The sequence below is a fragment of the Kogia breviceps genome, chromosome 2 (genome assembly GCF_026419965.1).
Source record: "Kogia breviceps isolate mKogBre1 chromosome 2, mKogBre1 haplotype 1, whole genome shotgun sequence".
NCBI lineage: Eukaryota > Metazoa > Chordata > Mammalia > Artiodactyla > Physeteridae > Kogia > Kogia breviceps.
In genome coordinates, this window is record NC_081311.1 from 26,024,863 (window position 1) to 26,051,715 (window position 26,853).

General features: G+C 35.6%; 1 protein-coding gene across 17 annotated transcripts in view; it reads left to right on the forward strand.

Annotated features, from left to right (window-relative positions):
• The window catches only part of NT5C2 (5'-nucleotidase, cytosolic II), a 151,488-nt gene that overhangs the window by 87,089 nt on the left and 37,546 nt on the right, over positions 1-26,853 (forward strand). For 11 of the 17 annotated variants that reach the window (XM_067024760.1, XM_067024769.1, XM_067024766.1 and 8 more), the window contains one exon: positions 21,032-21,105. In XM_067024760.1, coding sequence (XP_066880861.1) covers positions 21,032-21,105 — 74 coding nt within the window. Of the gene's footprint in view, positions 1-9,019; positions 9,242-16,460; positions 16,653-21,031; positions 21,106-26,853 lie in introns of those variants that run through there. The other 6 variants (XM_067024763.1, XM_067024761.1, XM_067024775.1 and 3 more) reach the window with 6 other exon arrangements.

The window sequence follows — 26,853 nt, forward strand, 5'->3', positions numbered from 1 at the left end:
AGAGAAAGAATAAATGATAGCAGATCTTTGATTTAATGAAATCCTGCAGTGAGAAACTCAGGCTGAGGAAATGTTAATCATATTTAGATAGTGTATTTCACCTTCAAGGATTCGTGTGTGTGTTTGTGTGTGTGTGTGTGTGTGTCTGTGTGTTGCTTTGCTGCGCCACGCAGCCTGAGGGATTTCAGTTGCCTGACCAGGGATTGAACCTGGGCCATGGCAGTGACAGCCCCTAATCCTAACCACTCGGCCACCAGGGAACTCCCTCAAGGATTCTTTTGGATATGGCTTCTTTATTCAGTGTAATGTCTGAGAGATTCATCCATGTTTTTGTGTATATCAGTAATTTGTTCTTTTTATTACTGTCTGGCATTCCATTGTATCATTATACCACAGTTTGTTTATTCATTTTCTGTTAATGGACCTTTGGGCTTTTTTCAGTTTTTAGCTACAGACTGAGAAAATATTTGTAAATCACATATCTGATAAAGAACTCGTATTCAGAATAAATGAAGAACTTTTAAAATTCAATAATGTGAAAATAACCCAATGAAGGAATGGGCAAAAGACTGACGTGTCACTACAGAGGATATATGGATGGCATACACGCATATTTGTAACATCACTAGCCATTAGGGTATACAAATTAAAACCACATTGTATATGCCTCTTACAGTGGCTGAAATAAAAAATACTGGCGATACCAAGTGCTGTCAAGGATATGGAGCAATTGGAGTTCTGACACATTGCTGCAGCTATTCTGCCCAACAGTTTGGTAATTTCTTATAAAGTTAGAGACCCTTAGCCAGTGACCCAGAGGTCTTACTCCTAGATACTTTGCCTAGATAAAGGAAAACTTTTTGCTCACACAAAAAACTGTACATGAATAATGTTTATAGTATATCAGTCTATAATTGCCTCAAACAAGGGACAACCCAAATATCCTTTAGGGGGTGAATGCATAAATAAAATGCAGTACATCCACACAATGAAATATAACTCGGAAAAAGGAACACTATTGAATATACAATTCAGTGGGTTTTAGTATATCGAGAGTTATGTAACCATCACCACTATCTAATTCCAGAACATTTTCATCACTCCAAAAAGAAACCCCACACTCATTATTAGTTACTCCCCATTCCCTTCTCTCCTCAATCCCTGACAGCTGCTAATCTACTTTCTGTCTCTATGGAATTGCCTATTCTGGACATTTCATATAAAATGAATCAAAATATGTGGCTTTTTTTCTATCTCTTTCACTTAATGTTTTCAGGGTTCATCCATATTGTAGCATGAGCCAATACTTAATTCCTTTAATGGCTGAATAGTATTACATTATCTGAATATACCACATTTTGTTTATCTGTTCATCTGTTGCTTAATATTTAGATTGTTTCCACATTTTGGCTGGTATGAGTAATGCTACTTCAAACATTTGTGTATACATTTTGTGTGGACATGTTTTCAGTGTTGGGGATTATATATCTAGCAGTAGAATTTGCTGGGGCATATGGTAACTTTAACTTACTGAAGCATTATCAAACTGTTTTCCAGTGCAAATGCATCTTTTTCATTCCCTTCAGCAATGTTTGTGGCTTCCAATTTCTCTACGCCCTTCAAAATAACACTTGTTATTGTTAGTGGGTTTTTAAAAATTACTGTAGCCATCCTAGTGTGTGTGTGTGGTGGTATCTCATTGTGATTTTGATGTGCATTTCCCTTACGATTAATGATGTTGAGCATCTTTTTATGCTCTTATTGGCCATTTGTATATCTTCTTTTGAGAAATATCTCTTCAGATCCTTTGCCCATTTCTTGAGTTTTTTTTTTATTATTGAGTTGTATAAGTTCTTCATGTTTTCTAGATACTAAACCTTTGTCTGGTATATGATTTTCAGACATTTTCTCCCATTCTGTGGGTTGTCTTTTCACCTTCTTGGTAATGTCATTTGAAGGACAAATGTTTTTTAATACTGATGAAGTCCAATTTATCTATGGTTTTTGTTGCTTGTGCTTTTGTCATCATGTTTAAGAAATCATTGCTTAACCTACGGTCACAAAGATTTACACCTATATTTTCCTTTAAGAGTTTTATAGTTTTATGTTTTCTATTTAGGTTTTGGATACATTTTGAGTTAATTTTTGTATATGGTGCAAATAGGGGTTTAAATTCATTCTTTTGCACGTGAATATCCAGTTATCTTAACTCTGCTGAAAAAGAGTATTGTTTCCACATTAAATTATCTTGATACTCTTGTCAAAAATCAGTTAGCCATAGATATATGTGTTTCTTTCTGGCCTCTCCATTGTATTCCATTGGTCTATTTGTCTGTCCTCAGGTCAGTACTACACAGTCGTAATTGCTACAGTTTTGTATTAAGTTTTGAAATTGTGATGTGAGTCAGTCCTACAGTTAGTTTTTCCTTCCTTTTCAAAATTGTTTTGACTATTCTGCGGACCTTCTATATACATAAGAATTTTAGGATCAGCTTGTCAATTTCTCTGAAAAAGCCAACTGGGATTTCGATAGGGAGTGCATTGACTCTATATATCAGTTTGAGGAGTATCATCATCTCAACAATATCAAGTGTTCTGATTGATGTACGTGGGATGTCTTTACATTTGTTTAGACCTTCTTTAATCATTTTCAGCAGTTTTTGTTGTTATCAGTGTATAAGTCTTAACACACTTTTAAGTTCATTTCTAATTAATCTATGATTTCTGGTACTATAGTAAATGGAATTGTTTTCTTAATTTTATTTTTGGATTGTACATTGCTAGTTTATGGAAATACAACTGGTTTTTGCATATTGATCTTATATCCTGCAACTTTGCCAGATTTGTTTATTAGCTCTGTGTGTGTGTGTGTTCTTTAGGGATTTCTATATATAAGATCATGTCATCTGCAAATAAGGTTAGTTTTACTTCTTCTTTTCCAGTTTGGAGGCCCCTTTTCTTGTCTGATTGCCTTGGCTAGAATGTCCAGTACCGTGCTAAATAAAACTCACGAGAGTGGACATCCTTTTCTTTTGCCTCATCTTAGGAAGAAAGTTTACAGTTTTTTTTTGGCTGCGTTGTGTCTTTGTTGCTGTGCGCGGCCTTTGTCTAGTTGCGGCGAGCAGGGGCTACTCTTCGTTGCGGTGCGCGGGCTTCTCGTTGTGGTGCCTTCTCTTTTTGTGGAGCACGGGCTCTAGGCGCGCGGGCTTCAGTAGTTGCAACACTCAGGCTCAGTAGTTGTGGCTTGCGGGCTCTAGAGCACAGGCTCAGTAGTTGAGGCGCATGGGCTTAGTTGCTCCGCGGCATGTGGGATCTTCCCGAACCAGGGATTGAACCTGTGTCCCCTGCATTGTCAGGCGGATTCTTAACCACTGTGCCACCAGGGAAGTCCCAAAGTTGCAGTCTTTAATGATTAAGTTTGATGGTAGCTGCAGGGTTTTCATAGCTGCCCTTTATCAGGTTGAGGAAGTTCTTTTCGTTACTTTTAAAAATTTTTATTGGAGTATAGTTGCTTTACGATGTTGTGTTAGTTTCTACTGTACAGCAAAGTGAGTCAGCTATACATACATATACACATATCCCCCCTTTTTTGGATTTCCTTCCCATTTAGGTCACCACAGAGTGCTGAGTTCCCTGTGCTATGCAGTAGGTTCTCATTAGTTATCTATTTTATACATAGTATCAATAGTGTATTTATGTCAAACCCAATCTCCCAGTTCATCCCACCCCCTCTCCCCACTTGGTATCATATGTTTGTTCTCTGTTTCTGCTTTGTAAATAAGATCGTCTATACAAGTTTTTTCAGATTCCACATATGTGCATTAATATATGATATTTTTCTCTTTCTGACTTACTTCACTCTGTATGACAGTCTCTAGATCCATCCATATCTCTACAAATGACCCAATTTCGTACTTTTTATGGCTGAGTAATATTCCATTGTATATACGTACTCCATCTTCTTTATCCATTCATCTGCTGATGGGCATTTAGGTTGTTTCCATGTGAGGAAGTTCTTTTCTATCCCTAGTTTGAGGTCCCTTTCTAATCCTAGTTTGCAGAACCAAGGAAATAGAGGGCCGACTGCAGAGTTATACGTGGATTTTCTACTCTGTGGGGTTTGGTGCCCCAACACCCTCCTTTTTCAAGGGTCAACTATGTTATTATATATAATAGTAACATGCTCTCAAAAGTCAAAAGTATGCAAAAGGCCTATCAGAAATGTCACTCTCACTAATATTCCTCCCAAAATTGGTAGGTAATAAACTTTGGATTTCTTTTTATTTATCATGCTTGGGAGTCATTGCAGTTTTTGATTCTGTGCTTGTGTTTAATTTGTTTATAAATTCTCAGCCCTTATCTTTTCATGTGTTGTCCTTGCTCTATTCTCTTTCTCCTCTCCTTCTGAACTCTAATAAGCGTATGTTAGACTTTGGCACTGTGTTCCTCTCTTCTCATATCCTTTCTTTCATATTTTCCATCCTTTTTTCTCTCCATGTTACATTCTGGAAGGTTTTTCCTGACCTACCTTTCAGTTCACTAATTCTCTTTTTGGTTGGGTCTGACCTGAATCTGTTCATCACAGTTTTTTAAAATATCTTTATTGGAGTATAATTGCTTTACATTGTTGTGTTAGTTTCTGCTGTATAACAAAGTGAATCAGCTATATGTGTGCATGTATCCCCATATCCCCTCCCTTTTGCGTCTCCCTCCCACCCTCCCTATCCCACCCCTCTAGGTGGTCACAATGCACCGAGCTGATCTCTCTGTGCTATGCAGCTGCTTCCCACTAGCTATCTGTTTTATTTTTAAAAATTTTTTAAATTAAATTTATTTTTATTTTTGGCTGCGTTGGGTCTTCGTTGCTGTGAGCGGGCTTTCTCTAGTTGCCGCAAGTGGGAGTTACTCTTTGTTGCATTGAGCAGGCTTCTCATTGTGGTGGCTTCTCTTGTTGGGAGCACAAGCTCTAGGTGCACAGGCTCAGTAGTTGTGGTGCATGGGCTTAGCTGCTCCACATCATGTGGGATCTTCCCCGACCAGGGCTCGAACCCGTGTCCCCTGCATTAGCAAGCAGATTCTTAACCACTGTGTCACCAGGGAAGCCCCTAGCTATCTGTTTTACATTTGGTAGTGTATATATGTCATTGCCACTTTCTCACTTCTTCCCAGCTTACCCTTCCCCCTCCCCGTATCCTCAAGTCCATTCTCTACGTCTGCATCTTTATTCCTGTCCTGCCCCTAGGTTCTTCAGAACTACTTTTTTGTTTTTAGATTCCATATATATGTGTTAGCATATGGTATTTGTTTTTCTCCTTCTGACTTACTTCACTTTGTATGACAGACTCTAGGTCCATCCACCTCACTAAAAATAACTCAATTTCGTTTCTTTTTATGGTGGAGTAATACTCCATTGTATATATGTGCCACATCTTCTTTATCCATTCATCTGTTGATGGACACTTAGGTTGCTTCCATGTCCTGGCTATTGTAAATAGTGCTGCAGTGAACTTTGTGGTACCTGACTCTTTTTTTTTTTTTTTTGGTGGTATGCGGGCCTCTCACTGCTGTGGCCTCTCCCATTGCGGAGCACAGGCTCTGGACGTGCAGGCTCAGCGGCCATGGCTCACGGGCCCAGCCGCTCCACGGCATGTGGGATCTTCCCGGACCGGGGCACGAACCCGTGTCCCCTGCATCCGCAGGCAGACTCTCAACCACTGCGCCTCCAGGGAAGCCCACCTGACTCTTTTTGAATTATGGTTTTCTCAGGGTATATGCCCAGTAGTGGGATTGCTGGGTCATATGGTAGTTCTATTTTTAGTTTTTTAAGGAACCTCCATACTGGCTGTTATCAATTTACATTCCTACCAACAGTGCAAGAGGGTTCCCTTTTCTCCAAACCCTCTCCAGCATTTATTGTTTATAGATTTTTTGTATTCATCACATTTTTAATTTTTATTATTTTTTAGTTTCTTCAGAATTTCATTTTGGAATCTTTTTTCAAATATGCTCTGTTACTTTTTATATTTCCAGTTATATATTAAACATTTATTTTTATTTTTATTTTTTTGGTTTTTGTGGTACGCGGGCCTCTCACTGCTGTGGCCTCTCCCGTTGCGGAGCACAGGCCCCGGACGCACAGGCTCAGCAGCCATGGCTCACGGGCCCAGCCGCTCCGCGGCATGTGGGATCCTCCCGGACCAGGGCACGAACCCGTGTCCCCCGCATCGGCAGGCGGACTCTCAACCACTGCGCCACCAGGGAAGCCCTAAACATTTAAATCTTAATTAACTTGGTTTAAGAATCAAAAACACCTGAAGTTTCCTGGCTCTATTTCCAACCACTTCCTTTTCAAAGCTTTTTTTAAAGAGAATTGTAATTGTTTCTATTCCCATTAGGAAGACAAACCATCTCTGAACATAACTACCATAGATCCAAGAAATGGAGAGTAATACAATCATCAATCCCAAATTTTAATCTCTTAATTAATTTTTTAAAGTGTTTGAAATTATTTAGGTAATACACAAATAAATTCTTATTGTGCAATATTCAGAAATACAGAAATATATAGAGTAAAATATGAACATTCTCCTTCATTTACCCTTTCACCCCCCAGTCCTCTTTGTCATAGATGAACACTGTCAGTAGTTTGGAGATCATTCTTCTTAGTCCCCTTTCAATACATTTAAACACACATGCACACGTGTGCACTTTAATACAGCCTCCTAATCTTTCTAGATTCTGGCCTATTCTTTTCATTCCTGATGGTGCTAGTACAGGCTCTGGTCATCACTGTTGTGGTTTACAAAAGTAACCCCCATTAGGTCTCCTGCCTTTAGCCTTCTCCTCTTCAGATCTGTTTTGTTAATCATGTTTATCACCCTGTTTAAGACCTTTAGTGGCATCACATCCAGCATGCTATGGGATAAATTCTAAGCCCATTAATATAGCATTTAAGGCCCTGTGAGGACTGATCCTTTCCTTTGCACTTTCATCTTGAGCAGCTCCCTTCCTCAAACTCTGTATTCCATCAGCTCTGAATTGAATCTAGGTTTTTTCCACACATCATAATGTCTGTGTCACTCTGCTTTTCATTCATAGTTTCTCTTCTGTTGGAATGTTCCCCACCCCTCTTTTCCTCTTAGTCTGATTAACACCTGCTAATCTTTTTAGTGTGGTCATTAGAAACCTGGGCTTTGGGTTTAACATTTTGGATTATTTCGTTTAATTTCTTTAGAATCACAGTATGTAACTGCTGTAAACTTTGTTTTGTCATCTATGAAATTGGAATAATTTCTACCTCATAGAGTTATTTGAAGATTAAATGAGATAATAAAGTGCTTAGCACAGTGTCAGTTTAACAACAACAACTTGGGCATCCTGTCTTTCAGTAAGACTGAGGAGAATATAGATGCACTTCTCTGTTGTGCATATCTCTAATACAATTACACACGACTTTTTCACAGATTTTGAGTGGGTCTCCTCCATTAGACTTGGAACTCCTTAAAATCAAGGACTGTCATGTTTGTTTCTGTATAACTGGTACCAGGCACTGGCACATAGATATTTAGTAAATATTTCTTAAATATATGAGTTTGAAATAGCTAGACAGTGCAGTCTCTTTTGCACAGGAAGCTCATATAAGTGTGCATACCCTCCTTTCAAGTGAGATTTTTGTTTTCCTTTCTCTTTACTAGTAGTAAAGTCTTAAAATAGTAATTACATTTATTTCCACCGCACTGAGCTGTGATGCCACAAGCTGGAAATACAGGGAAGCCATGGGAAGTTGGCACTCTCAGGGATTAGATCATTTTTCCATATTCAGTTTGTATTCTTGTATTTATGGAATTTGGTTTGAGGATAGTGAAAGTCCTTATTCATGTATAATTTGAGAATTGGATTTTTAAAATGTATTTCTCAAGAGATATTTTGGTGAGATAATGCTTGACAGTCGAGTTGCTTTCCCTGTACCCCAACCCCCCAAGTTACAGTAGTTCTTTGAGTGCCTACCAATGACAGACAACAACCCTACCAGATGTTATCTGTCTTCTATAGATGAAAAATCTCAGGCTTAGGTTAATTAACTTATTCAGCCAGAAAGCTGAAATTCAAACCTAGTTGCTCTGGTGCTCGTTCTGTTTCCATTACACCATACTGTTTTTCTAAATACACTGAAACTAATTTTAGTTTGAATTTATAGTATTTAGTAGTGCTTTTAGTTACTTGATGACAATTTAAACATTTTAGTAACTAATAGAAACCTTTATGGTAAGATACTAGATACTATTTAAAGATAAAGTTTTTTAATCTGTCAATAGATGGATTTATTTGCCATATCAGTGTTCTTAGACTTTAGCACACTTGTTTATTTCTTCCCCTGTTGCATAATCCCTATGCATTATATTGGTTAGGAGGCAGGAATGTTGCAGATGTTTTTCTTTCGAACTTCAGCTTGCTCTAAGATTTGGAATTAACTTTTAGAATGTTCTGGGTATATCCCCCACATGCCAAAGATCTGTAAATTTCTTTTCACATGGGCTGAAATTTTCAGACATTTGGGTGAAATATATGTGAACACAGATGTTTTCCTTAAAAGCAGTTAATGATCAAAAAAAAGACCACAGTGTGGAAATACTTTAGGTTCCTCCTGTAATATGATCGGCACATAAATACTTCCTTCTCTTGTAGTTCACATTGTTCATTTTCTAAGGGGAGGAAATAACTAAACTGATAATTAAAACCTAGTATTATGTAGGTTTTTTGTTTGTTTGTTTGTTTTTTTTCTCCCAGAGTAAACTAAATGATTTGGACTGACTAGGGCTGCTCTGTTCTGTGAAACTCACATTGTTTGCGTACTGTTGGCGGGCCTCATTAGGGGGTAAATTTGCTTTTTCTGTGTGTTTGCCAGTAACGATTCCTGTCTCTTACGGGAACTTACCATTTGGATTGTCTCCTTCCTAAACTGGCCAGTCTTACACAGTTCAGACCATTAGTTATTTTTCCTGCTCTCCAATTTTTTCCTATTATTCTTTGGTTTTCAAGTATTTAAGGCTGAGGATATTGGTCTCTGAGATATTGCCTGGTTAGGGTTCGGCATCATGCCCAAATTTGTTGGGCCTCTCAGGGCCTGAGTTCTCTGTGCTTTAACAAATGAGCTACAGTTCTCTAGAGATCAGTGAAGCTTGTTTGTTGATCCTGTATTCTCTTCCAGAGGAAGTAGATCTTTGAGAATGTCTAAGGAAGGGTAAGTGAGTTTATTATTCTTTTCTCCTCATTTTTCTCAGTGAAGAGATGTTCTAGTCATCTGAGTGAATTGGGAGATTAATAAGCAGTGCTACCAGTCTGAGAAAGGAGATGGGGGGTGAGAGATTGAAAGAAATTCAGCCGAAAGTTTACATTGTTAGTATTTCACATGTAATCTTCTGTAAAGTTACTGTTGCTATTTTGAAAGACTGCATTGAGGATGGATGATCTTAATAGAAATTTAGTGAGATATAAGCACCCTTTTTACCCTGTGGTAAAAACTCATTTTGTTTTTCAGTAGAAAGTGTTTATGAAGATTGGAAGCAAGCAGTAGTATCTTACCAAATAATTTTACATAGAAATGAGTGAAGTTTAAAAATTCAAATGCATTTTAAAAATAATTTGTACCTTTAGAAAATGGTGTGAAAGATTGAAAAGCAGCCAGTGATTTGTTTTCTTTCTGGGCAGTGTAGACAAAAAATAATTTCAAGTGGAATCCCCTATTCCTCTTTATTTTGCAATATAAAATAGTTCTGTGTTAGGTTTTTTAATTGTCTTTATATTATTTTCTCTTATGTTTCAGTCTGAATTATTATTGATATTCTTTTTGTGACCACTATAATAAGTGACATGTCAGTTAATAGCTGCATACTGTTAATTATCTCATTTCTAGCCTTCAAGCATAACTAGACCTGGTTAATTTTAGAGAGACATTCCCTTTGATCACATAGGACATAGATTCCCTCAAAAATAAGTCTTTAAAAATACAGTGCAATTTTAATTTTTATTTTCTTGAAGCTTTTAATTTTTTTCTATTTCTTTTTTCTAATAGAAATTTTGAAATAGTTTCATAGCCTCGTGTTTAGAATTTATTAATTGGCCCATTTTACTGCTATTTTAAAACCTCATTATTGGGTAAAGAGAACAGCCATGGGTATAAATAATTCTGCATTATTTTTAGACCTCTCATGACATCACTAGAATTTTAAGGTTTCTTTAAATGTGAAAATTATGAGAGGATTGCCTCTTCAGGTTTGTATGTTTTCTTTCCTTCCAGCACTGGCTACAAATTTGCAGTTTTTATTAAACAATTTTTATGATAAATATTATCATGGATGCTGGTAATATTTGTCAGGCTTGTACAAGTGGTTGTTTATAAAGCTGGTTTATAGATTTAAGAAGAACTATATTTCTAGATGCAGTCAAAATTAGTACTACTTTCTCCCCTGTGGTAAAGCATATGCTAGAATTGGTTAGTTAGAAAGGGCTCTGTATAAGTCAGAGGACACCATAAGGCCTGAGATATTCTTTTAGATTTATTTCTAGGGGCCCATGGGGCAGTTCTTGTACTGCCTGAATAGGAAATGAACAAGTGCATTTGAAATGCATGGATCATATATATGAAATGAGTTAGCTTTTATTTTCCTTTGCTACCTTTAGAAATAAATGGATAAATCTTCTACTTTGGGATGAAAAGAATTCTTATATTCAGAATTTTGGTATGTGTGATATTTTGATATCTATAAAATATTTCCCTAATAGTAGTGGGAAAGGATTGTTAAAGTTAAATCATCAAAAATTATACTTGAGCCTTATGTAAACCTATGGTAATCAAGATAGTGTGGTATTAGTGTAAGGATAGATATATATAGATCATGAAACCTAATAGGGAATTTGTAGACCCACACATATATAGTCAATTGATTTTCAGTAATGAGGCTATGGTAATTCAATGGCAAAGGGTTAGTCTTTGTAACAGATGTGCTGAAACAACTGAACATTCATATAGAAAAAAATGAACCTCAACCTTTGCTTCAACCATATATAAAAAATAACACATAAAGGATCATAGACCTAAATATAAAAGTTAAAAGTAAAGTGTAGGTGAAAATGTTTGTGAATTAGGTAAAGACTTCTCAGAAAAAAAAAAAAACATGGAAGACAAAATTGATAAATTGAGCTTCATCAAAATTGTTTTAAAACCCTCTGCTTTTTGAAAGACAACGTTAGGAAAATGAAAGGGCAAGCCATAGACTGGGAGAAAATATTCTCAAAACATATGTATCTGATAGAGGACTTATTTTATCCAAAATATATGAAGAATTCTTATAACATGATAATGAGACAAACGACCCAGTTTATAAATGTTTCTTCACACAAAAAGACATGGCCAATAAGCACTTGAAAAGATGCTCTACATTATTAGTCATTAGGGAAATACAAATTAAAAGTACAGTGATATATCACTGCAGACCCACTAGAATGACTAAAATTAAAAACACTGACAATGTGGAGCAACTGGAATTCTTACGTATTTTGCATGAGAATGCAAAATAAAAAAACATTTTGGCAATGTCTTTTAAAGTTAAACATATACTTACTAATGAACTAATGAGTCCACTTCTAGGTATTTACTCCAAGAGAAAGGAAAGCATATACCCACACAGATTTGTACATGAGTGTTCATAGCATCATTATTTACAATAGCCAAAAACTAGGAACAACTCAAAATATGCATGCATTAACTGAATGGGTAAACAAATTGTGGTATATCCATGCAGTGGAATACTACTCAGGAATAAAAGAACTAATTTTTTTAAGAACAAATTTATTTATTTATTTATGTCTGTCTGTCTGTCTTGGGTCTTTGCTGCTGCGCACGGGCTCTCTGCAGTTGTGGAGAGCTGGGGCCACTCTTCGCTGCAGTGTGTGGGCCTCTCACTGTAGTGGCTTCTCTTGTTGTGGAGCACTGGCTCCAGGCACGCGGGCTGAAGCAGTCATGGCTCATGGGCTTAACAGTTGTGGCCCGTGAGCTCCAGAGCGCAGGCTCAGCAGCTGTGGCGCCCTTGGGCCGAGCTGCTCTGCGGCATGTGGGATCCCCCCGGAGCAGGACTCGAACCCGCGTCCCCTGCATTGGCAGGTGGACTCCCAACCACTGTGCCACCAGGGAAGTCAGAACTAATTTTTTTTTTTTTTTTTTTTTGTGGTACGCGGGCCTCTCACTGTTGTGGCCTCTCCCGTTGCGGAGCACAGGCTCCGGACGCGCAGGCTCAGCGGCCATGGCTCACGGGCCCAGCTGCTCCACGGCATGTGGGATCTTCCCGGACCGGGGCACGAACCCGTGTCCCCTGCATCGGCAGGCGGATTCTCAACCACTGCGCCACCAGGGAAGCCCCAGAACTAATTTTTGATACATCTAACAACATGAATGAGCCTCAGAAGTATTGTGCTAAGAAAAATGACCAGACACAGACTACACGGTGTTTGATTCCATTTATCTGAAAGCTCTAGTGACAGAAAGCATAGATCAGCAGTAGTCTGGGCCGTGGGTTGGGGAGTGTATTGCAGAAGGACATGAGGGAATATTTTGGGTTGATTGGGGTAGTTGTTACATGAGTGCATACAATTGCCAAAAGTCACCAAACTTCGCACTTAAAATGGGTGAATTTCACTTTAAGTAAATTATACCTCAAAGTATATACCTCAACTTGTTTATTTAAAATTTTGTAAATAAAACAGTTATTGTTTATGTATATTCAGGGGAATATATTTGGGAAGATACAGGTGCTCTAGGATCTGTAATTCAAGGAAAAATGCATTCTCCTTTAAGTGTCATGATTGAACTCTAGTCTTCTAAAGCTGTTAGAAAGCCTTTTATTACTAGAGCTGTTGTCCTTTAGATGAGAGGCCAGAATCAGTTTTGGCATTTGCTTTTATTTTAAATTCTAGATTTTGACCTCTCTTTTCCATTATAGGTACAGTCAGTACACTTGTTAATTTGGCCTAATGATAACATGGATAAATATATTTTCTTCTCTAATTTTTATCCCACAGAATTCAACCTTAATATTTTGCTGCATTTTATAAATTATCTTCTATATACTGGTTTTTATTTTTAAAAATTGGGGAGAAAAAATAGTTTAGGGGGAAATAGGAAAAAAAGATTGGAGAAACCTGTTTTTAATTCAACTGAGATTTTAGAACAGTAAATTTATTTTCAGAAGTACTGACATTGTTTCTGGTTTCTCCCTTAATTTATGTATTCTTCATTTGTTAGTCCTCTTTTTTATTCCCCACCATTCTGCTCTCATTACTGCAGTTTCTTCATTTGAGATTGAAGGTGAAGGGAATTTTAATGTCTGTTTCTTAAAGAGAATCTCCTTAAAGTACTCTTTGAAGTCTTTGGGGGAAAGATAGCATGATCACTACTCTTAGTCTTTTATCTCTTTTAAGATACACATTTTTTTTTCACATTTAGAAATCTCTGAATTTGGGCTACATCTAGCAATATACCACCTAGAATTAAGTTGAGTTCTTCTAGAAAGGATTTCATTTCTCTCAGTCACTTAGGGGCAGTATTAACCACCCTAGTAGTATAAATTCAGACCACAAACCTACCTGACTTAATTGTTCAAATTCTCAGGGGGAGGAGTTTCCCCTTCCTTGGACTCACTGTCAAGGCTGAGATTACAAATGTCCTTATATGCTTTTTCTTTGTTGCAGATTTATTTCTCCTTTTTCCTTGTATTATGGGTATTGCCCTTTGATAATCTTAGCTTTATGAGGCTGACTTTTCTTGGGCATCCCTCCCACCCACCCCCCCTTGCCCTTTGCTAGTGACATATAATATGGGTGAGTTTTACAATTGATGGCATCTTAAATTTTAATCATCTTTAATTTTGTTCTGTGCATGCCTCCACATTCTCTTCTTTTCACTGGAACTTATTTATATTGAGTATTTGAGAAAAATTAATATTATAATTAATTCACATATTATTTTAGAAATGATAATATGCTTGTTCAGACTTTCAAAGTACAGGGTACTATTCTCATGGTATAATCTGATAAACAAAATGTATCCCCCCTGAGGATGATCCTCAGAGAAAATATTCAGACAAATTAGTAAGAAGTAATTGGCTGGAAATTTATGAAGACAAAATCTTATGCTTAAATGACTTTTGTTTTTATAATCTAGTCTAAAATTTCTTGTCTCTGTATATCCATGGTATTTAAACTTTGAATTTTTAAGAATCCATTTCATAAATTAGAAAGTTTTAATCTTTTTTAAAAAATTTTTATTTATTTATTTTTGGCTGTGTTGGGTCTTCATTTCTGTGCGAGGGCTTTCTCTAGTTGCAGCGAGCGGGGGCCACTCTTCATCGCAGTGCGTGGGCCTCTCACTGTCGCGGCCTCTCTTGTTGCAGAGCACAAGCTCCAGACGCGCAGGCTCTGTAGTTGTGGCTCACGGGCCTAGTTGCTCCGCAGCATGTGGGATCTTCCCAGACCAGGGCTCGAACTTGTGTCCCCTGCATTGGCAGGCAGATTCTCAGCCACTGGGCCACCAGGGAAGCCCCCCCCCCCTTTTTTTTTAATCACTAGCATTCTTTTACTGGAGAAGGGAGACATAAAGGCAGAATGAGGTCTTGCCATTACGTTTTTTTAAAGAACAGCTTTATTGAGATATAGTTCGCATACCATTCAGTTCACCCTTTAAAGAGTACAATTCAGTGGTTTTAGTATATTCACAGGAATTGTGCAGCCAACAGCGCTCTCTCATTTTAAAACATTTTTATTATCCCCCAAGGGAAACTCCCCATTCCCTCTCCCCCACAGCCTCTGGTAACCACTAATTGCTATTAAGGTTTTAGTTTAAATGTAATTTTTAGTCCTGTTAAATACTGTGTCTGGTCTTTACCAGGCCCTATGCTAGTTTTTGGGAAGGCAATAAATCCTGGCCTCAAAGTTTATAATCCAGTAAAGAATAAGAGATTTAAACACATACTTTATATATATGATAAAATATAGAAATAAGTGATTTTGAATATTCATACTGCTCACACGGATCACAACTTTATAGAGTTTTAGTTGTTGGTGAAATCTCTTTCATTAACTAAAAAAGTAATCTGAGACCCAGAGGCATCACTGTTACATAGTTCTCTGGCATGGCCAGAATAGTTTCTTAAAGAAATCACTTGAAATTGCTGGGTCTTAAAAAATAATATAAAGATAACTGAGAAGGTCATTTCAGGTATGGGGAACAGTATAAGCAAAACCTCAGGGCACTTTTAGGAAATAACAAGTAGTTCATTTTGATTATTAGAGCAAATGGTGCATGATGTAGAGCAACATGAGATAAAACTGATTTTGGAAAGATCTTCATCTTTCCAAGGCTTTGAACTCCTTGAAGATATAAAAATTTGTAATATATTAGTCTGGTGGTAGGTAGTGAGGAATGTCTAAAGGTTATTAAGTAGGTGGTTATAGAGCTGGGCATTAGGACAGTGCTTCTCAAGTATGTTAGAGGACCAGTTTTTAAAAAAATTCTGTTCTGTTTCAAATTGATACACTTATAATAAAAATGAATTACTAGAAAAATGAAAACATAAAATGTAAGTATACATTTTTTGTTACTATGTTCAACAAACAAAATTTTTTTTTCCGAATTGCTATAAAAGTTTCTAAATACTTGAAATTTCTTGAATTAGTAACAACAGTTCACAAACCAGCATTAGTCTGTGGACCACACTTTGAGTAGCACTACTTCAAAGCAATTAATTTGGCATTAGTGTGCAGGCACAGCAATTGGGAGATGATTGCTGGAGAGTTAATGAGGACCTGGACAAATTGTTAGCAGTTTAAGTTGAATGGAAGATCTGGGTTAGAGACATTTGGAAATTTAAATGAAGACAAATTTAAATGAAGGCAAGTGAGATGATATGGATTTGAGGGAGAGGAAAGAATCAAAAGATGTTAACTAGATTTTAGGCTTGAGGGGAAAATGAGAGTGCCATAGCAGAAATAGAAACTAGTTGGGGAGAAAAGATACTAAATTAGGTTTTCATCAAAAATTCACATTATAGCATTTTTTTCTGTTAATTAACACACACACACACCATTTGGTTGGTAATCTAAATTTGGCACTCTCCAAAAAGTATTGTAACTTCTTGTTTTCTTTGATTGTAACAAACTTTGAGTAATATAATTACACAAACCCATAACCAAAACATGCCTAGGAAGATTTTTTACTTGTATCCTTATTCTCATTTATTGTTGCAGTAACTGTTATTGGGCCTTTGGCCAGGAACTTGTGACTCTTAGGCAGGGGGAGGAGCTAGGGATAAAGTTCACCAGTGCCAAAGAAATTCTATTCCAAATGGATTTGTGTGGAGCAACAGTGATATCCAATGACAAGTTAAATTAGACACAGAGGTGTTTTCTCCAACACTGTCTCAGAAGATGCATGCTGTTGAGGGGGCCTGGTTAAGACTAAAACAGTCTCTTTGAAGTGAGGTTAAAGTCACACACAAAAAATTATACTAGGGTCTTGAAGAAGAATTTTGTTATGTGACTTCAAGAACTAGTTGACTCTGATAGTTTCACACTTTGCAGAACGGCAACCAGTGACAGATGAGGTAATACTGCTTTGAATTATGAGTTAAATCTCAAAACCATTAAGAGTTTGCTATTTATAAAATTCCAAATTTAGTAAATTGCATGTTCATGTTCCTTAAGTGTAAGAATACTAGATCCCTGTTCTTAAAGCACATTATATTAATAGTCCTATTTCTTTTGATTAATATCCATATTTATTTGGATAGCATTTCTTCAAGTTTTATGCCTTACTGCAGTGTTATATGATAGTAAAAACTGTTTCATTTGTCTTTGTGTTGAAGTCTGTGCCTGGTTTTATAGTGTTTCTGGGTCTGTCTCCTAAAGATTGTGTCTCTTGTTTTAATGCTCAAATCTGTATCTTGCAAATGACTTAGTATGTAGGAATTTCTGGCTGATAATTGCATTTTAAGGTTGGATGCTTAGTTCAGTCATGCTTTCTAGGGTGGCAACTTTGTGCTTTTATTTAAAGCAAGCTTCAGAAAGTTAGTTTCACAAATATATTCAGGCTCTTGAAGATAGAGGTGGAGTATGTTCCACTGGTTAATTATTTAGAAAAGTGACACAAGTTGACTGGCATTGACAAAGATACAGTCAGGGTCCTGGGACCAATAGAAATTTTTGGATTCCCCAAGCAGATATGATATTTTCATTTTAAATGTGTGGTGGAACAGTGAGCCAGTCTTTTAATTGATATAGTACCTAACACTTTCTTTTATTATAATAGTAAAGAATAGTTATTAGTTTGAGGCCAAGAGATCAGTTTCTCTTTAAGACTATGTTCTGGAGACGTGGTATTTCTGGCTCAAGGCTGCCTCTCTGCTGAAGTCAGTGCATACTTTCAGCATTTGCATGTTTATTATCTTTGTAAATCGTAGCATATATATTACTACAGTTCTCTATAATGCAGCTGTTTCATTTTGTCATCATAGCTTTGCTTATGCACTTTAGATATTCATGTACGAATTAGATTTAATTCCCTATTGCCCCCATCTCCCGTGTTGTAGCATAAATTAGGGAAAGAAAAGGAGAGATAAGAATATATGTGAGGTTTTTCTTTTTGTTTCATAATAGGAATAAATTAGGGAGACAGGAGTGATTGTTTCTTTTTTAAATTCAGGAGTTGCTTCTGTGGGTGAGGGTACTTATTTTAAATGAAAATGAAAAGATAAAGGATATTTGGTTTCATAGAAAAATATGTTATTTTCTAATTTTAGATATCTAGAAAGTTTTTGCTAGTTTTAGCTACTCCCTGAAGGACAGCTTCTAGGATATGTGTCATAAAATGGTACTTGCTTTGTAATAAGCATTCAACAAATGTGTTGATTGAATCAAGTGACCAGTTAGTCAACAAGGAAAGACTGTGATTTGATGGATATTTAGCAACGATTATTTTCACAGAAAAAACAGATTTTCTTATTCCTGATATATATCATTCCCAGAGTTTCTCTGGATAATACCTAAGGTACATTATGATCTCTGTATCCTTAAAAAATATGAAAAGGAATACAGGCTTAACCTCTCTTCTGGACGAGAAAGACGGGTAAACTATGTAGCTGGGTCTGTTGATAGTTTCTTTCTACCTTTATCAGTGATTGAGTGATACTAGCAAAGTATCTTTTTTTCTATGATTTTAGCTGTGCCTAAAACCAGCTTGTATCATTCTTCTATCAGAATCAAAGCTGTTTCTTTTATTATGTGGCTCCACATATATCTCTCCTGGATAGAAAAATCTTCCCAGTCTGTTCCTGCCTGAATTCCCATAGAATATTTTAGGCATGTCAGCTGTTTGGGCTCTGATCAAGGATTTGATCCAGTTGGCCCCTTAGCCTGAATTGAGAGTGTGTTTGAAAAGCCTGAGCTTCAGTGTGTTTCCAGAGTTAAAACCATTACTCGGTGTCTTTTTCCTCTCTTGTGCCTTCATAAGGATTTATATAACTGGAAAAAGGTGATAATAAAGTAGATGCTCCAATCAGTAGAAATAGAGTGAAGTTTGATGAAATGGTATAAGGGTCATGGTGATATAGTTGGAGTTCGGGTGTTGTTTTTTTAAGATTTGGGTAGGTGTCATTTATCCTCTAGTTCCCTGTATCTTTTAGCTATTCCCTACTCTTCCCCTCCCATCCATTATTAACCTAATCAAAGTAAATGTTGATTTTACAGAATACCAGGTTTTCTTAGGGAAAGAAAATGTAGATGTTTTATATAACATCTCTCTCAGGAACTAAGAGTTTTATAAAGCTAATCTAGTGTGCATAGCGCACTATGAGATAAGTAATGATTTTCATATTTTTTAGAAGATAACATTTCTGAATTCAAGGACCTATTGATTTTTAAGTCCCCTATTAAAATATTTTTAAGCAAATATTTGATTATTTGTCAGCATTTAAAATTGGTGCATATCAGGGAGCTCTGCTCAGTGTTATGTGGCAGCCTGGATGGGAGGGGAGTTTGGGGAAGAATGGATACATGCATATGTATGGCTGAGTCCCTTTGCTGTGCATCTGAAACTATCACAACATCGTCAGTTGCCTATACTCGAATATAAAATAAAAAGTTAAAAAAATAATAAAATAAAATTGGTGCATACATTCTGAGATGAGAGGAAAAGTTTTCTATTAAAGTTTAAAACAGTAATATTTGAGTTGGTGAAGAGTTTTTTTAAAAAGTCATTATCTAGGGCTTCCCTGGTGGCGCAGTGGTTGGGAGTCCGCCTGCCGATGCAGGGGACACAGGTTCGTGCCCCGGTCCGGGAGGATCCCACAAGCCGCAGAGCGGCTGGGCCTGTGAGCCATGGCCTCTGGGCCTGCGCGTGCAGAGCCTGTGCTCCGCAACGGGAGAGGCCACAACGGTGAGAGGCCCGCGTACCACAAAAAAAAAAAAAAAGTCATCTAGATTAGTGGTTTCCAAACTCTTGAGTATTTCACAGTTAAAATATGGAGCATTCATCCCTGTGTGTGCTTACTTATAAATTATCTATACTACTATTCTTACTTGTATGTAGTAGAAAACATAACACAAATTAGACATTTTAAAATGATGAGATAAATTTGAGTAGAAGCTGTAATATTTTCTTCTGTATCCCAGTGGAGTCTTCTGTGTCCCCAGGTGCAGTCACTCCTCTTTGGAGACTACTGACCTATATTGTTAATGCGGGAAGCCCACAGATATCTTTATTTCTACCAAGTTTCCTGGGTGATTTGTAGCATTCTCATTTCTCATAGCTACTTATGAAATGAAGGCAAGGAAGAGGTTTGGTAATAAGAGGATAAACCATTCAGTAATTTTGGCCACCATACTTTGGGATCAGATGGAGGGGGTATCCTTATTTTCAGAGATGATTAAAACTTATCGCAAAGCACCATCATGGTGATGATCCACCATACTATTATATGTTTAGTTTTCTCTGTGTCTTCATAGCGATCTCTCTGAAATTTGAATCTGGTTATTGCATTTCATCAAAATCTGATAATTTGTTCTTGCCTGAAGGATAAAGTCCAAACTCTCTAATGTGATATACAAAGTCTTCATTAATTTGACCCTTGCTATCCACCTTCATAACCTTTGTTGCCTCTTTCCCTTCTCCTCTGGAAAACTTCCGCTTGCAAAAACACACAAAAGTAAAACCAAAGAAAACCCAGCTCCAGCCTCAGTAAATGTTTTTTGGTTCATTACAAACCCAGTCTTTCCTTTGTTCATTCTGTCTGGAATGCCCTTCTTGCTTTGTCCTACTGGAAAACTTCTTCTAATTGTTAAAATCAGCTCAGACATCTCATCTGGTCTCTAAACAACTTGTTTTCTCTCCTGCATGTTATTTTATAGCATATATTGGATTGCTATAATTATTTGCTTATAAGTCTCTCTCCTGCTATGCTGAATTCCTCAAGGATAGAGATTGTAAGTTAAAATATAAGCTCCATGAGGGCAGGTACTCTTGTTCTCTGCCATATCACAGTATCTGGCATATAGTAGGCATTCAGTAAGTATTTGTCACATGAATCTGTTTATTTTGTGTCTTTAGTGTCTGGCATATGGTAGGCTTTAAATGAACCTCTGTTTATTAAATAAATTATAAATGAATGAGTGAATGAATTATAAAATCTCAGAAATAAGCTTATTTTATTTTATTTTATGGGGTCTGACTTAGAAAAGGAGAGCTGATTCTCTGAAAACTTGAGTACATGGCATCATTAAAATCAAGACACAATAAGGAAATTTATGTATTTTTGTATAATATCTGATGTCACTTATGGTATAAGGAGGACTTGAATAATTTATATTATGAATCTTAATATTGGTATTTAAATGAATTCTAGAAAGATAGCCAAATAATTCCATTGAACTTAATTTTTTTTGTTGTTTCAATGTTAATTGAGATATCATTTTTTACTCCTTTCTTTAGGGTGTTTGTGAACCGAAGTTTAGCCATGGAAAAAATAAAGTGTTTTGGTTTTGATATGGATTATACACTTGCTGGTAAGTAGCACTTTCTGATTGCTTAAGAACTACTACTTTGGATATAATACAGTAGGCCATTCAATAAACACTTGTTGACGTAGTCATATATTTAGCTGCCAGTCATATATTTAGCTCAATCTCTTTCATTGAGATTTGTGAATATTGAAATTACCAGACGTCCTTGAGATCTAGATTGTAGAGATAGGTAGAACAAGTGCTAAATTATTTTAGAGATCCTGGTAAGAAATGATATGATGAAATTATACATTAATGTGTATATTTGGGTACTTTTGGCTTTTATTCTATTAAGCTGTTCTTCAAGGATGGAATTTTGTTTCTCTCTACCACCAGTAAACATTTATCAGTTAAAAGTTTTAATACTTTCTTAAGACAAATGAAAAATGTGTTGATTTTCTATTGAAGTGATTGCACATATACTATGTAAAGACTTTTTAAAAACTAGAGCTATTACTTTGTTCATTATAAAATAGACCTTAAACACCAGTACTCTGCTGTTTTTCCCTTCATGTCTCTGAGATATATTTGAAATACTCAGTGTATTAGCCAATAGTTGCAGCATCTGTTCAGAACTTATGAAGTTTTTATTAAAATATTTGCAGTCTGACAAAAATGTCATTTAATTTAAGAAGGAGTAGGGATGAACAAGGATCAACTGTATAGCACAGGGAACTGTATTCTATAGTCAATATCTTGTAGTAACCTATAATGGAAAAGAATCTGAAAAAGAATATATATATATATATATATATATATATATATATAACTGAATCACTTTGCTGTACACCTGAAACTAACACAACATTGTAAATCAACTAACTGTACTTCAGTTAAAAAAAAAAAAACTGAAAAGAAAAGTAAGGATGAAGAACTGAGTTGAGCACATGTGCATATATGTATATGCACATGTATACAACTGTGACACTCAGAAAAGAATCTTTCAGAAATTTTCTCTAAAAAATACTGTCTTTAAGTACACAAAAACATTAAGATGTATCATTTCACTTATGTTCAGAAACTTTATATAACATTATTAGAAGGTTTATATCATCTCAAATTAGACAAATCTCAATTTGATGTCCAGTTTAGGCTACAAATATAAGTGAATAATATAAATGTACAAAAATAAACACATGTAGTTTATAGGTACTTGCCACATATATGTGGGTATGATATTTTACCAAACAAGTTCTATATTGAAAATATACACTGACTTGATTTGAATTTCTCTTTCTTCCCTCTATATTCTTTGTTATTTATTTGGTATTCTATTGCCTTAAAGCTGTTTTTGCAGCAGTTAGATTCTTTTATATTTTCCTAATTAGACACAGACACTTTTAGGTATACTTGTCAGAAAGCAGTTCGAAGCGCTATACTTTCTCAATGTAGATCTTGCTGTCCAAATTGGGAGAAAATCTTGCATTCTCTCTCCTTTCTAGAATTCTACTCTCCAGGGAAAAGAATGGCAAGGTAGTTTGGCAGCTGAAAGGGATATTAACTAAAGCAGAAGTAGAAGTTAATGGGGCTGAAACGTGACAAACTTTTTTTCTTGGTTATTAAGACAGTCTCACTGTATTGAAGTAGTTCAATTTAATAAGTATTTATTGGAAACCTGTAATGTACCTGGCACATTTTGTCACTGAACATTGAGATAAATGTATATTCCCATAGACTAATTTAAAAACAAATTCTTTTGTTTAACAAAAAAGTCACTGAATCTTAGTTTCTAAACTTTAAAGCTACCTTACGGTTTCTTCTTTTTATATGCTTTTTTTTTTTGTAATCCCACTTTATATTTTAATGCTTACTCTTAGTCTAGACACTAATATACTTTGCTTATACATAACAATAATTATTAACGTTTATTAAGTGCTTATTATATGCCAAGCCCTATTCTAAGTGTTTTACATAGGTTATTTCATTTAATATGTAGATTATCTCATTCACATCACTTATTTAATATTTACAGAATCCTATGAGGCAGATACTACTATTATTGTCTTCATTTTACAGCAGATGCTGATTTTTTTATGGACTTTGTCTAAAAACATTTAGCTGTGATATAGCTGAATTACGATTCAAACTTAAGCATAGTGTTTATATATGTATATGATATATATGTATATAATAAATTTAAATTATTATTTTGAATATTGATAGTTTATAGTGAGGTATAATTTCAAAGTAATAAGCACCCCCCCCCCCAAACAAACCGAGACTTAAACACTCAAAAGGGCAAAGCTCTTTAAAGTAGCCCCCTTGAGAGACTATATTTTCTTCCAACAGTTCTATGTTGGATGAAAAACATTGGTACTACCCTGTGGTATTGCCTTCACTTCATAAAGCATGTAGGAAAACAAGTTTATTGACTTCATACCTTTCACCTTTTTTCCAGAGTGGTATTCATTAAATTTGTCTGTGAATAACTTTTGGTAATTTTAACAAACAAACTGCACCCTTGAAGTGCTAAGGACTTTTCATCAGAAAAATGTGCCATGAAGTAGAGAGACAAGACTAAAAGAAGTGATTTTTGAAAGCTTCGATAAATATCCCTGAAATAAGTGTAATAGCCTCACAGGGTGAATTCATGGAAAGGGCCTGTATTCTTTCTAAAGACTTTTCTGAGACATTGCCTTCTCTGTGCAATCCTGACACCTTGCTATATCATTCCCCAGAGCAATTTGTATGTCACTCGCAGCTTTTGTTCACTTGCATGCCTCCCCTTTGGCCTGTGAATTCCTCAAGGGTAAGGGCTTTCTTTTTCACATTTATATCCTTTGTGTTGCCTAAAGCCTGACATATAGTAGTTGCCCAGTAAATATTTATTGAATGAACAATTTGGGTGCATAAGTTTTAATATATCAGTTTAAGAATCAATCATAGTATTTTAGTTTACCCAGTATAAAATATACACTAATAATTCAAGTTAAATACTTTCAAATATGAACTTATTTTTAAAATTTTAATAAGCTGTATTGAGGGATAAGTTACATACAATAAAATACATGCATTTTAAGTATATAGATTGAGTTTGATACAATGCATACACCTGTGTAACCACTGCCAGAATCAAGATATAGAATTTTTCCATCACTCCAGAAAGTTCCCTCATTGCCTTTTTGAAGTTACTTCTCTCTCTAGCCCCACTCTTTGCCTCAGGGCTTTTTGTCACTACAGATTAATTTTACCTTTCCAGAATTTCATGTAAATGGAATCATATTCTAATGTACTCTTGTTTCTGGCTTCTTTTGCTTAGCATAATTTTTTTCGTGATTTATTCATGTGTGTCTGTCAGTAGGCAGTTCATTCTCTTTTTACCCCTAACTTTTTAAACTTTTTATTTTCAAATATTTTTAGACCTATGGAAGAGCTGCAAAAATAAGAGTTTGCCTTTAGTCTCTCCTAATGGTAACATCTTACTTGACCATGGTTGACTGTAGTACAATTATAAAAACTAAGAAATTAACGTTAGTACAGTACTGTTAATTGAACTACAGACTTTATTCAGTTTTTACGCTAAAGTCCTTTATTCCAATCCAAGATCCGAACCAGAATCTCACATTGCATTTAGTTGTCATATATCTTTTGTCTCTTCTGTGACACTTCCTATGTCTTTCATTGCTTTGACACTTTAAAGAGTACTGGTTAGGTATTTTTGTAGAATATTTCACAATTCGGGTTTGTCTGATGTTTCTTCATGAATAGATTGGAGTATTATGCATATTTGGGAAGAATACCACAGAAGTGATGTGCCCTTCTTAGAGCATGATACCAGAGGTACATAATGTTGATAGGTCTTACTACTAGTGTTGTTAACCAGTCAAAATTATGAAATTCTCCTTTCTCTTTTAACTTTACTTTTTTTTTGGAGGGGAGGCCAAGTAGTAGTCCTTTGTTTTTATACTGCAATTTGTTTGTCCATTTATCTGTTGATGAGCATTTGGGTTGTTTCCAGTTTGGGGCTATTGTGAGTAAAACTGTTAAGAACATTGGTGGTGTACAAGTCTTTTTGTGGATGTATATTTTAATTTTTTTCCTGGGAAAATACTTAGGAGTGTAATTGCCAGATTATGTTTACCTTGTAGGGAATTGACAAATGGTTTTTCAGAGTAGTGATACCCGTTTTAAATTTCTACTCAGCAAACATGCGATTTCTGGTTGCTTCACTCCTTGTTTACACTTGACATTGTCAGTCCTTTGAATTTAGCCATTATAGTGAATATGTAGTGTTATTTCGCTGTGATTTTACTTTGTATTTCTCTGTTAACTAGTGATGTTGAAAATCTTCATGTACTTATTGGCTGTTTGTATTTCTTTTGTGAAGTGCCTGTTCAAATGAGCATGGTTTAATTGGGTTGTTTGTCTTTTTATTTTCAAGCTATAGAAGTTCTTTATATATTCTGAATACTGGTCCTTTGTCAGATATATACCTTCTGAATATATTGACCAATATGTGTTGGTATGTCTATTGACATTCTGTTCCATTGGTCTAAGTGAATATCACATGGTCTTGATTGATTATTGTAGGTTTTATAGTTAGTTTTGAAGTCAGGTAGTGTTAAGTCCTCTAACTTTATTCTTTTCTTGAATTGATATTCTGGGTCCTTCACATTACTGTATAAATTTTAGAATAAGCTTATCACTTTTTCAGAAAAGCCTGATGGGATCTTGATTAGGATTGTCTTGATCCCTTGTTCCATTTGTGGAAAATTGACATCTTAACTGCATAGAATCTTCCAGTCCATGAACATTAATACATCATTCCATTTACCTCATCTTCTTTCTTATCTTTTAGCAATTTTTTTGTGATTTTGGGTATAAAGGTCTTATACATATTTTGTCACATTCATTTGTTAAGTATTTCATATTGTTATGTAGTTGTAAATGGTGTTTTAAATTTCATTTTCTATTTTTTTGTCATTGCATTTGGAAATGCAGCTTATTTTTGTGTCCTGTGACTTGCTTAATTTGCTTATTATTCAATAGTTCTAGGAGCTCTTTTGTAGATTCCTTAGAATTATCTACATATATGATCATATGGTCTGCAAACAATTTACTTTTTCCTTTCCAATCTATATGTATGTTATTAAAAAAAATTTGGCCTCATTGCACTGACTAAAACCATAATACCATGTTGAATAGAGGTGTTGAGAATTGACCTCCTTGGGTGTTCTTGATCTTAAGGAGAGAATGTTTAGTTTTTCACTATTAAGTATGATGTTGGTTGCAGGTTTTTTGTAGATGATTTTTGTTAGGTTGAGGAAGTTTCCTTTTATTCTTAGTTTTCCAAGAGGTTTTTTTTTTTTTTTTTTTAACATGAATGGGTGCTAAATTTCATCACATATTTTTCTGTCTCAATTGAGATGATCAGACGGTTTTTCTTTTTTAGTGTGTTAAAAGGGTGAATGGCATTGATTGATTTCTGAATGTTAAACCAATTTTGCGTTCCTGGAATAAATCCTTCTTGGTCATGTACCTTTTATTTTTTTTTTATTGGCAAATTTGATTTGCCAATATTTTGTTGAGGATTTTTGCATTCTGTTCATGAGGGGTATTAGTTGATAGTTTTCTTGTAATGTCTTGTCTAATTTTGGTTTTAGGGTAATGCTGACCTCATATACTGAATTGGAAACCATTTCGCTTTCCCTTTTTCTTTTCTGTTTTTTTTTTTGTTGTTGTTGTTTCTTTGTATTTTGGCAGTGCCTCACAGCTTGTGGGATTTTAGGTCCCCAACCAAGGATCGAACCT